The sequence below is a fragment of the Eurytemora carolleeae genome, unplaced genomic scaffold (genome assembly GCF_000591075.1).
Source record: "Eurytemora carolleeae unplaced genomic scaffold, Eaff_2.0 scaffold103, whole genome shotgun sequence".
NCBI classification, from domain to species: domain Eukaryota; kingdom Metazoa; phylum Arthropoda; class Copepoda; order Calanoida; family Temoridae; genus Eurytemora; species Eurytemora carolleeae.
The window spans coordinates 163,737-175,338 of NW_019396276.1; the positions used below are offsets into that span (position 1 = coordinate 163,737).

Sequence of the window (11,602 nt, forward strand, 5' to 3'; positions counted from 1 at the left end):
ATGGCAGCTTGAAGAACATCGGTTAACAGTTAAGAAAGTGGTACGAAGAGCCCTGGAAGCCAAGGATTTATGCACCAAAGAAGAGTGAGTAAATGGCCGAATTTGGACTAATTCCAAATAAAATGATGAGTTATCGATCCTCCTTCATCTTAAAATTGGTCGAAATAAAATTTTTGTCATTTTTCAAAGTTTTTGGACACAATGCTTGTGAGTACCTTTGGACACCCTGGTTGTGAGTACTTTTGGACACAATGCTTGTGAGTACTTTTGGACACAATGCTTGTGTGAGTACTTTTGGACACCCTGGTTGTGAGTACTTTTGGACATGCTTGTGAGTACTTTTGGACACAATGCTTGTGAGTACTTTTGGACACCATGCTTGTGAGTACTTTTGAATAAGTGCAGGTGTGTTTTCTGTTGTTCCAGGAAACCTCAAAACTGTAGCATCTTTAGAAAACGTGATTATTTACAAACAATATTCACATATGTACCTTCTCCGTCATCATTATTGATTCAATATATTGACCTCAGAGCAAATAAATGAATCTGAAGGTATTATTGTAAAAAAGTGTACTATTTTACATATTGGCATCTTAAAGGGATTTTATATATAATCTTAAAGGACTGTAAATTTAATTTTAAGTGACCCTCCATGCAAAGGCGTTAGAGTCCGATTTACAACGGTATCCTTGAAAAAATATGAAAGAGATACACGTCGAAAAGGATTTATTTCTGTGAGTTTCTCCATTACTTCTTATAAGCAAGAAATGCAAAAGTCACTTTTGCAGAGAAACCGCGAATGAAAATAAAGAGTTTGAAGATACAAACACTTTGATATCTAATTCATACTTGATCAGACAGTTAAGCTCAGGGAGTAAGGAATAGAAGGGAGATACAACTGACGAGGCCCGCCCTACCATATGATTATACATGCTTTGCAGACGGTACTTTATTTGAATAAGAAATATTTGTCTGATGTACAATTACGGCGTATACAATAACCTATTCTGAATATTTCATATACAAATGGAGTACCCGTCTGCAAAGCATGTATAATCATATGGTAGGGCGAACCGGGTCAGTTATATCTATTCCTTCTATTTCTTACTCCCTGGTTAAGCTTCACCGTTGTAAATCGGGCATTGACAACTTTTCATTGAAATTTCGCTTACAGTCCCTTTAAGTAAGTATGGCTGTTATTTACAACAGTATTCTTTACACACTTTTATCTGAGAAATAATGATGAAGATATCGTCGTTTTTCTGTCTAAAAATTGTCGAATTCTGCTCATTTTCTTCACAGATAAGATGAAGACGTACGCAATCACTTAATCACAAAACCTTAATTAGTACTGGATTAATTCCTTAGTTATTCTCAGACTATACAGCCCCTTTAAATTCACAGGAAAAGAGAAGGTATTGTGCATAGTAACTAAGAAGCCCTATATGATTGATCCATATGGATTTCATAAAACATCGATTTTCAACATTATCATCCCCCGCCCCTCCCCGGGAAACCTGACACTTCCGGCGGGCGGCGGGGTGGGGGTTGGGGGGTTGGCAGGATTAAATTTTTAAAATGACATACAATTTTTACATCGATGGGTTTAAACTTTTTTTTGTAAATATTTATTTTCCTAGTACAACAAAAAAGATTTTTTACCGTAATTTGTTTTATTTTTGTTAGAATTGTTGGATTTGAACTGTCACAGTGTATCTCACTGAAAACATCGCTATTTTATTCATCTTCTAATTGAACTTTTAATTGCTGCTCTATCTTTAGCATTTTATCTTCTTCTTAAATTATTAAACAATCACAACAACAAAATTTGCTAATTTGTCGATTTATTTCGTGGATTTAAAAAAAAATTATTAGGGCAAATTTTTTAAATTCTGATCATCCATTTGATAGAAACAGATTGTTCTGTTGCTTAGTTTTTTTTATTTTTGCGGTACCCAGGAAATAAAATAGAAAATACTTGGGTCGGGGGAGGAGGGGGGGGAGGTGATGGCCTACAATGGCGAGAGTACACATAAATAGTAATATTTGTGTAAAATAACAGGTGTATCATGTTTATGTAAAATAAGTTTATTGTTAAGTGAATACTAAATGAAGGCTAAATCAACACTTATTAAATAATACACTTCACGGATAGCAAACAAAATGAAGGATATCAGATGCAAACATAGAAAAGTGTACTATATGCAGGGACATCTCATATGAAAAGTGTTCTATATGCAGGGACATCTCATATGAAAGGTGTACAAGATGCAGGGACATCTCATATTAAAAGTGTACTCTATGCAGGGACATCTCATATGAAAGGTGTACTATATGCAGGGACATCTCGTATGAAAAGTGTACTATATGCAGGGACATCTCAAATGAAAAGTGTACTATATGCAGGGACATCTCATATGCAAAGTGTACTAGATGCAGGGACATCTCTTATGAAAAGTGTAATATATGCAGGGACATGTCATATGAAAAGTGTACTATATGCAGGGACATCTCAAATGAATAGTGTACTATATGCAGGGACATCTCATATGAAAATTGTACTATATGCAGGGACATCTCATATGAAAAGTGTTCTATATGCAGGGACATCTCATATGAAAGGTGTACTCTATGCAGGGACATCTCATATGAAAGGTGTACAAGATGCAGGAACATCTCATATGAAAAGTGTACTATATGCAGGGACATCTCATATGAAAAGTGTACTATATGCAGGGACAACTCATTTGAAAAGTGTACTATATGCAGGGACATCTCATATCAAAGGTGTACTATATGCAGGGACATCTCATATGAAAAGTGTATTATATGCAGGAACATCTCATATGAAAGGTGTACTAGATGCAGGGACATCTCAAATGAAAGGTGTACTATATGCAGGGACATCTCATATGAAAGGTGTACTATATGCAGGGACATGTTTGTATCCAATAAACGTCAAAACGGCTGAACCGATCGGGCCCAAATTTTTTTGTGGGACATCACGTGACCACAGGAAAGATTTATGAATGATAAAAATTTTAAAAAAATGTGTTTTAAAGGTTTTTAATTTTTGTAAAAAAAAAAAATTCTTGAAAATCCGCGAATTTTTTTTAAATCCGCAAAAAATTTTTCTTCTTTGTTTTAAAATGTAAACAAAAAGAACATGTTCACAATTGAAATAGAAGGTGGGCGCGAAGCGCCCTAAAAGCCTAGTATCCATATATAAACTTTACTTAGGTGTCTGTTTGTTTGTTTGTATCCAATAAACGTCAAAACGGCTGAACCGATCGGGCCCAAATTTTGTATTGGACCCAACATGGTCCCAGAGAACGTTTATGAATGATCAAATTTAAAAAATTAGCCTCCACCAAAATTCGATTTCCATTAAATTTTGAAAATCCATGAAATTTTTAGAAAATCCGCAAACTTTTTTAATTTTTGTTTTACAATTTATGCAAAGAGTAAATTTTCACAATATAAATAGAAGATGGTTGCAAAGCGGCCTGAAAGCCTAGTTATACATATATTAAGTTGAAGAAAGTGAGAACCAGAAAACTGTGAAACATAAAGAGAAAACTAAAGCAATAATAGATGAATTTTATCTTGTTTTACTAGTTTACTGCACAATTTATGTTTATTAGACGTCACAACTTGAGTCTAAAAGTCGTCTTCCTATTCCATAGTGTTTGGTTCTCACTGTATATAAAATTTATGCCCTGATTTAAGTTCCAAAAGTAAAAAAAAAATACAAAACCCACTTTATTTATCTAGTTAATTGATTAATTTAACTAATTCCCATTCAAGGCTGATTTCTCCTATTATTTTGTCCCATTTTTTTAAAATAGAATTTTTCTACGAACAATTAGAGCAGATCGGTTTATCCATATTGACAAACCAACAAACAGACAGACAAATATATATAAATATATAGAACAAATATCATGTTGTTTGAAAATGCAAGTTTAAATTTGAGAAATCTAATCCTGTTCTGATATATCTTTATTAATTAAAAATTAATGTAATCGGCCGATAAGGGGAAAAAGCTGTGAACTGCTATCATTGAAATATTAGAAATTGGATATTTTTACATTTTAAATCTTAGAGGGGGGAGGGGGGGGGGAGTTATGGGGTTATAGCCGTTGCAGAAACAGTTTTACAGCGGTTTTGATTGTTACAAATTAAAGAACAACATTACGTAAATATTAGACAAAAACTGTAAAAATAACAAATTTTTTGGCAATATATATTCAAGGCATTTTATGAAGACAAACTTCTAAAATGACGAACTTCTAAAATGACAAACTTCTGAAAGACAAACGTCTGAGAGACAAACTACTGAAAAAAAACTCCTGAAAACAAACTACTGAAAACAAACTACCAATAACAAACTACTGAAAACAAACTACTGTAAACAATAATTTGAAACAAACTACTTAAAACAAACAACATAAAACAAAGTACTGAAAATAAACTATTGAAAAAAAACTACTGAAAACAAAGTACTGAAAAACAAAGTACTGAAAAACAAAGTACTGAAAACAAAGTACTGAAAAACAAAGTACTGAAAACAAACTACAGAAAGATAATCTTCTGAAAGACAAACTACTAAAAGATTTCTGATAGACAAACTTCTGAAATTGGAACGTCTGTAAAACAAACTACTGATAGACAAACTCCTGAATGACAAACTACTGAAAGACAAACTCCTGAAAGACAAACTCCTGATAGCCAAACTACTGAAAGACAAACTACTGAAAGACAAACTACTGAAAGACAAATTTCTGAAATACAAACTACTTATATATATATATACTACATTCTACTGAAATAGAAACTTCCGAAAGACAAACTACTGAAAGACAAACTCAGCAGGAATAGGGTTAAGAACAAAAGTCTTTGAAACAATTTATTGCAATAGAATCGTGGTTTAAAGTGGTTGGTTCACGTTAATACAGGTTAGATTGAAATCTTAGATATTTTTAACCTTAACTCCTCATATTGTAGAGAGAGCGATGCAAAGAATAAAACTGTTTTGAATTGTCTAGTCTGTAACTAAATATATTTTCTCTTCTCATGCTTGGCGTAAAATTTAAGCTAAAGGAGCTACGAGGTCACAAAGTAGTACCAGTAATCTATATAATAAAACAAGACATTCGTGTAAATGTTGCATACAGCCGGAAACTCATGGATAAAAAAAATCAAATTTTATTTTTCAAATTTTTTTTTCAAAACTTTTTTCTTCATTTTTTTCCCACGGGCATCGCCGAGCCCTTCAGCCAGTATTGCATAAATTTGACCTTATCCTTCTCTCTAGCTCAGGGTGAGTGCATAAATACTAGATTCGGATAATTATCTGGTTCCTTGATTATGGTTGTCCAATGGATTAATATCATTATTATTAATTATTTTCCACTCAGTTTTAATAATCTTCGATGATTGTATTATCCCTGCTCAGTCAGATTTATTCTGTTTATTCTAGGATACTGAAGTAAATTGGGACAACACTACAACATTTATTTGATCAATAATGTGGAAGATAACGTCGTTTTTTCTAGTTTGAAAAGTATTTAATTTTGACAATTGTTATACATTGTTTTCTTGCAGTAAAAATGTAGATAAACCAGAATTAAAAATAATTAGTTTTCAAAATTTTAAAACATGATTATCTTTTTAAACTTCGGACATTCCACTTTAATATCACTTTAATATCACTTTAATATCACTTTAATATCACTTTAATATCACTTTAATATCACTTTAATATCACTTTAATGTTACTTTAATATCACTTTAATATCACTTTAATATCACTTTAATATCACTTTAATATCTCTTTAATATCACTTTTGTGTATTTAAAAAGAATTCTCACTGTAGATGAAAAAATGTTACGCGGTATAAAGATTCGTCAAAAAATCTTTATTTCAAAAAATCAGAATTTTCCGATGTACATATTTAATCTTATGTTTTTGTTTATTGCACATTTATGCACATTGCTTCAGTAATTGTACTTTTTTCATGCATGTGCCATTTTTATGCACATTGCACCATATACCCTCTACCTATATTAAATATCATCAATACTTGTCAAAATTATTTATTCTAAATCTGTTCATAACACATGCTCAGTCGGTTCCTTATGCCCTGAAAGGAATTGAAAGCGTAATTTCAAGTGACCCTCCATGTAAAGATGACAATGCTTTATTTATAAACGGTACCCTTGAAACCTTAATCTGATTCAAAATGTGGAAGATATTGTCGTTTTTCTGACTCGAAAAGTGTTTCTTTCTGTGAGTTTCTCCATTGCTTGTTTTAAGCAAGAAAGGCGCGACTCACTTTCGCAGAGAAACCGCAAATGAAATAAACAGTTTAAAGAAACAAAAACATTGATATCTGATTCATACTTGATCAGACAAAGCTTTAAAGGATACCGTTGTGTAAATCGGGCATTGCCATCTTTGCATGGAGCGTCACTTAAAATTACACTTACAGTCCCTTTATGGGTTGATATTCACTATATTCCGGGACTTACACTTTAATTCTTCAATTTAAAAGTTTCCACTACTGAGGATATCGCGTTTAGCCGAAGTGTCTCAGCGCTATCTCAATCATAAGTTTAAGCCTCGTATTTCTATTTAAATAGTCTTTTTTAAAACATTCTCATATTTCTCGATAATTATTAAAATTTTTATGATTAAAAATCAAATAAGAAATCCCAGTGTGTATACATGGTTTCCCACAAAGGATGAGACTTCAGAGACGACTGTACAAAACAATTTTTTGCCAAATCAACAGTTATATGATTTATAAATATATTTAAGGCAGAAAACAAGATGCAAGTGTATGTTAGATTAAACTGATTTTAAATCTGTCCTAAACTCTCGCCCTAGTGTGTATACAGGGTTACCCACAAAGGATGAGACTTCAGAGACGACTGTACCAAACAAATTTTTTCTCAAAACTGAAACTGCAAACTTGCAAACTTTCCTAAATCATCTGTTATAAGATTAAAAATTTATTCTAGAAATACAAACTTCAAGTACTATCTAATGAATTGATACAGTTTTAGATCATCACTGAAGTATCATCCTTTGCAGATAACCCTGTATTCTACATACACAAAGTAGTAATCTCTGTTTGTTTGGATGTCCTATATATAGCATAACTCATAAAACCCTGGACCGGTTTGCCTCAAATTTTGATTGAGAAATGTTCCAACCTTGCCGTTTTAAAAAATAAAATCGATAAAAAAATAATAAGAATAAAAATTTATTTTCAAAATATTAGATATCAACATAAATTACAAAAAAAACTAGTTTGTTGCTAGAATTTATTAGATACTTATATATTCATTATTTATAGATGTATTCAACAAATTATGATAATAATAATTATAAAAACCAGTCAACAATCATTCCGCGGAAATCAAGGCCGAGCCTTCACCAAATATCCGTCAGAAATTATATTATTAAGCCGTGTGTCAACTTAACACAAATAAAAATACATTATAAATATGTGAAAAATTCCGAAAGATATCAAGACATGAATGGTTTTAGCTCAGAACAACTTTTTAAAAACAAAGAATTTAAACAAAATATAAAGTTTTTTTTGAACACACTATAGGGCCTAATCCTTTAATAAGAGACAGTTAAATATTTTACGGGAAAGGTTTTGTTCACATTTCCTAAAGTACAATGCTAAAACAATTTGATGCTTGTTATTAGAAACATACATCAATGGATACAAAGAAATAATTCATCTTTGTAAAGATAAAGATCGGATAAAGGTTTAAAGGGTTCCATTGTAAACTGTTAAAGGCAATATTAAATAAATATTTCATTTAAAACTAAGTTACTTATTATCTAAATGCATCTTAAACTTTTTATGTTGAAAAGAATAATCAATATTACAATTATAGTTTAAAATTACATATATTATATTGTTCATATAGATTTCATAATTCTTGCTGAAAAAGATGAAAATTTTAAGATATCTTTTTCGACACAAATCATTGAATTGAATTTCATAAGTATAACAAATATACAGTCATAACCAAAAAGACTCGGAATCAAACAACTTTACATATTTATCTCTGGTAATCTTAAACGCACAATAAAGGCAGACCACATTTTGGAATTGGCAGTACTTGGGCTATTTTGTTATAATCGCTTCATTAATAATATTTTTAAAAGTAGATTGTAAATTCGTCTATTATATAAACTATATAAACTATATCCTGGATATTTCTGATTAGAACTTTATTTTGAACTGCAATGTTTAAAACAATCAGCGCTGAAGGTTTTATTTTATGGCCATATTTTTATTCGTTTTTAAACATTCAAGTTTATTGAATTTGAAAAGTTTTATTTTATTTTTTGTGTGCAAAATGCTGACTCACGTAGCAAATATAGGCCTAAAGTATTTGTTAAGTCATTTTTTCTTTGTTCAGAGGCTTTTGTAATATTCTGTCAAATATTATAAGGTCTCATGATATAGAGCCTCTAAAGGAAGAAGAAAGAACTAGTCCGCAGAGAAAAAAGATAAAGTATACTAGGCTATAAATTATACAACACTAAATTCAAGATTTGGAATATTTAAAAGTTTTCTTAAATGTACAGAAATTACAAAAATATATTTGTTGCATGCATACACAGAATGCTTTGGAAAAGTTTTTTTTAAATCTTAGCGAAATATACAAAAAAATTCAAATCATAGAACATTTATGATTAAAAAAGTTTTAAAATCAAGAAAAAACACTTATGATAAAAAAGGGTTTTTAAGGAAACTTATTAAAATATAAATTATTAGAACTTTATTAGATCTTAAAATGAAAAGCGGGAAGAATTCAAATTTTAAAATTACAATGGAAACGACCAATTAAATGTTCAGTTCGAGTTTTGGGCGGAGTCAGAAGCAAGAATTGAGCGCTGTCCTCCCTTTCTCTCAATTTTATTCTCATCATTTTTCCTCTCTCGGAGATATCGTTTAATAGATCACAAAACCTGCTCCAGGTACTGCTTAGAGCAGAGAGCTCAGAGTGGTCAACCACCTTCCCTTTAAACACTGAGAGAAAACTACGAAAAATCCGCCAATCAAACTTAATCATGGTTTCTCACAAACTTAAATCCATCCTGCTGTGCTTGCTAATATACAAAAGACCCCTCCTGGTCTCCTATTGGCTGGAGGAATGAGGACGGCCTGCTATTGGCTGGGAGTGTATGATGGGAGGAGCTACGGTAGGACTGAAACCACTGCTCCGGAGCAAGGAGCTGGACGGAGTGAAGCGGGCATCTTGCCAAGGGTCTAAGTTGTAAACTGCTCAGTCGGCAGATCTACAGTTTGGCAGAAGCAGACTCAGCATACTCAGCATACAACACTGCTCTGCTGACCCAGGGAATCCATACAACTGGCAGAGTGTATAGACATCAGCAAACTTGAAAACTGCATTACCAGGCACTTTCTTGGTTGGAAAACTGGCGACTCATCAATTAGATAGTGGTATGGGGCAGCAGGGAGGAGGGGGAGGGGGAGGGGATAGGTTGGTTTCAATCATGCAACCAGGGGAGAGCTTGTACATTGAAGATTTTAACTTGGATACTCTACAAATGAACACACAGCTGATATTACCGGATATGGAACCCTTGAGAATAAACCGGCGAGGGATGAATTCTCCATCTCAACTCCACAACCTCATGCCGGCGAACCATGGGATGGTTTCCGGTCATCTTTCAGACCTGGACACTTTGCGCAATATTCCTCACAGCCTTTCAAACTCAATGATGTCATCTCCACCCACCCACCACACCCTCACAAATATGAAATATCCGGGAACGCCCCCTGACACGCCCCCTGGAAGTTCTCCCTCCCCGCCCTATCACACCCTGACCACCTCCATGTCCTCCCCCTCCACCATCAACGTGGAGGTGTCGGAGATCCTCTGGAAGAATTACCAGGACCAGCCAATAGATCTCCGGGGACAATGTGAACTAGGACGGGACGAACTCCAGGAGAAATGGTTAAGTAGTCTGGACTACTCCGGAGATGAGTCTGGACTACGACAGCAGCTGGGGATGGTCTCCAACCTACCACCAGCTCCGAAGTTGGACGCTAATGGTGTTGTAGTGGACGATGAACAGGTTGTAAGTAACTTTCCATAATTCTATTCTTTAATAAGTCAGTCAGTTAGGGGAAAGTCTAAAGAGCTCTTTTATCATTTTTTTTAGTAATAAGTTATTTCTAGTTTAAAATTTAGTTTAGTTATGTTCAACTTTATATCTCTAAGAAATATTTTGGGCTTCACATATTTTAGCATGATTTAGTTTATTTCAAGTTCATGTGAATATATATGTAAATTATTTTTTTTTAAATGAATTGGGTCTTTGCTCAAATTTTCTAATTCCTAAATGTTTGCAATTTAATGGTGTAAACCTTTGATATTTCAAACTTAGATTATTTGATCTTTTAGAATTCCTTGTTTAAAATATCTTTATCTACGAAATTGGATGTGAGTGTTAAAAAATCAGAGTTTGTGTCAAAGACTCAATTCCTTTGCTGAGCAAACTGAATATTTTTCAATTTTATTTAAATTTCTCTAAAAATATTTCAGTCAATTTTTAGAAATCACCTTTTATTATAGAGTAATGATCCAAAAATGGATTATCTTAAGTTATTTTCCCCAGCATCGTATCATTTTAAATCAAATTTTCAAAATTTTAATTTTTTTCTGGCTCACGTTCCTTAATAAGTTGAATATTTAATAGAGAGAATAAAGTTAAGATAATTGTTTAAATTTTCTGATTCTTAGAGTTTAATATTTTCAGCTGGTAATCGTTTAAAGTTTCTGATTCTTAGAGTTTACTATTTTCAGCTGGTGAACCTGAGTGTGCGTGAGCTGAACAAGAGGTTGCATGGATATCCTCGTGACGAAGTTGTCAAGCTCAAACAGAAGCGGAGAACATTGAAGAACCGAGGCTACGCGCAGAACTGCAGATCCAAGCGTATGCTGGTGAGACGCGACCTAGAGGTGAACAACGAGCAGTTGATTAATGAGAACCATAGGATGAGGATAGAGCTGGAGAGGGTGACGAGGGACAGAGATATGGTGATGAGGGAGAGGGAGATGCTCAGGAGCAGGCTGGCGGAGTACGAGAGACATCGATCCAATCTTAACCACAGGGTTCAGGAGGACATCAACAAGAACAACCTGGAGAACATGAACAAGATGGCGCAGTATACAGGGCTCTGACAGGGTGATCGGGCCGCTCATGACGGCTCTTACAGATCCTGCGCTTTAGGCTACTATAGAGAGAAATAAAATGGCCACCTTGCTCATGCGGAACAAAAACAAAAAGTTCCTAAACCATTGATCTAAAAATATAAAATAGATTTAATATGGTGTAATATGTGTGTGTACAACATAAAAAAATCTGCAGAACGTACAACTGGATGTTTTTAGAAAATTTGAGAAATGTGAAAAGTGATATTCGAGATGATGTTTGAAGAAAAATAAGTGTTATCAGCGACATCTTCAAATGTGTTTTGGAAGTAATCTTGGTTTCAATTTACCAATCTACTCCCAACTATGGTTTCAATTTACCAAT

The 11,602-nt window shown here is 33.3% G+C and overlaps 1 protein-coding gene across 1 annotated transcript; it reads left to right on the forward strand.

Moving 5' to 3' along the window:
* Positions 1 to 9,298: 9,298 nt before the first annotated feature.
* On the forward strand, positions 9,299 to 11,340 carry LOC111699969 (uncharacterized). Its single transcript, XM_023470772.1, has 2 exons — positions 9,299 to 10,141; positions 10,870 to 11,340. The coding sequence occupies exons 1-2, from the start codon at positions 9,503 to 9,505 to the stop codon at positions 11,245 to 11,247; spliced, it is 1,017 nt and encodes a 338-aa protein (XP_023326540.1). The 5' UTR covers positions 9,299 to 9,502; the 3' UTR covers positions 11,248 to 11,340.
* Positions 11,341 to 11,602: the final 262 nt, after the last annotated feature.

What these genes read in the sequence shown, in the direction of transcription:
- LOC111699969 (XM_023470772.1), top strand. Translation starts at nt 9,503, where the DNA reads ATGGGGCAGCAGGGAGGAGGGGGAGGGGGAGGGGATAGGTTGGTTTCA. An exon ending in TAGTGGACGATGAACAGGTT is followed by an intron (nt 10,142 to 10,869) that starts GTAAGTAACTTT and finishes TACTATTTTCAG; the next exon opens with CTGGTGAACCTGAGTGTGCG.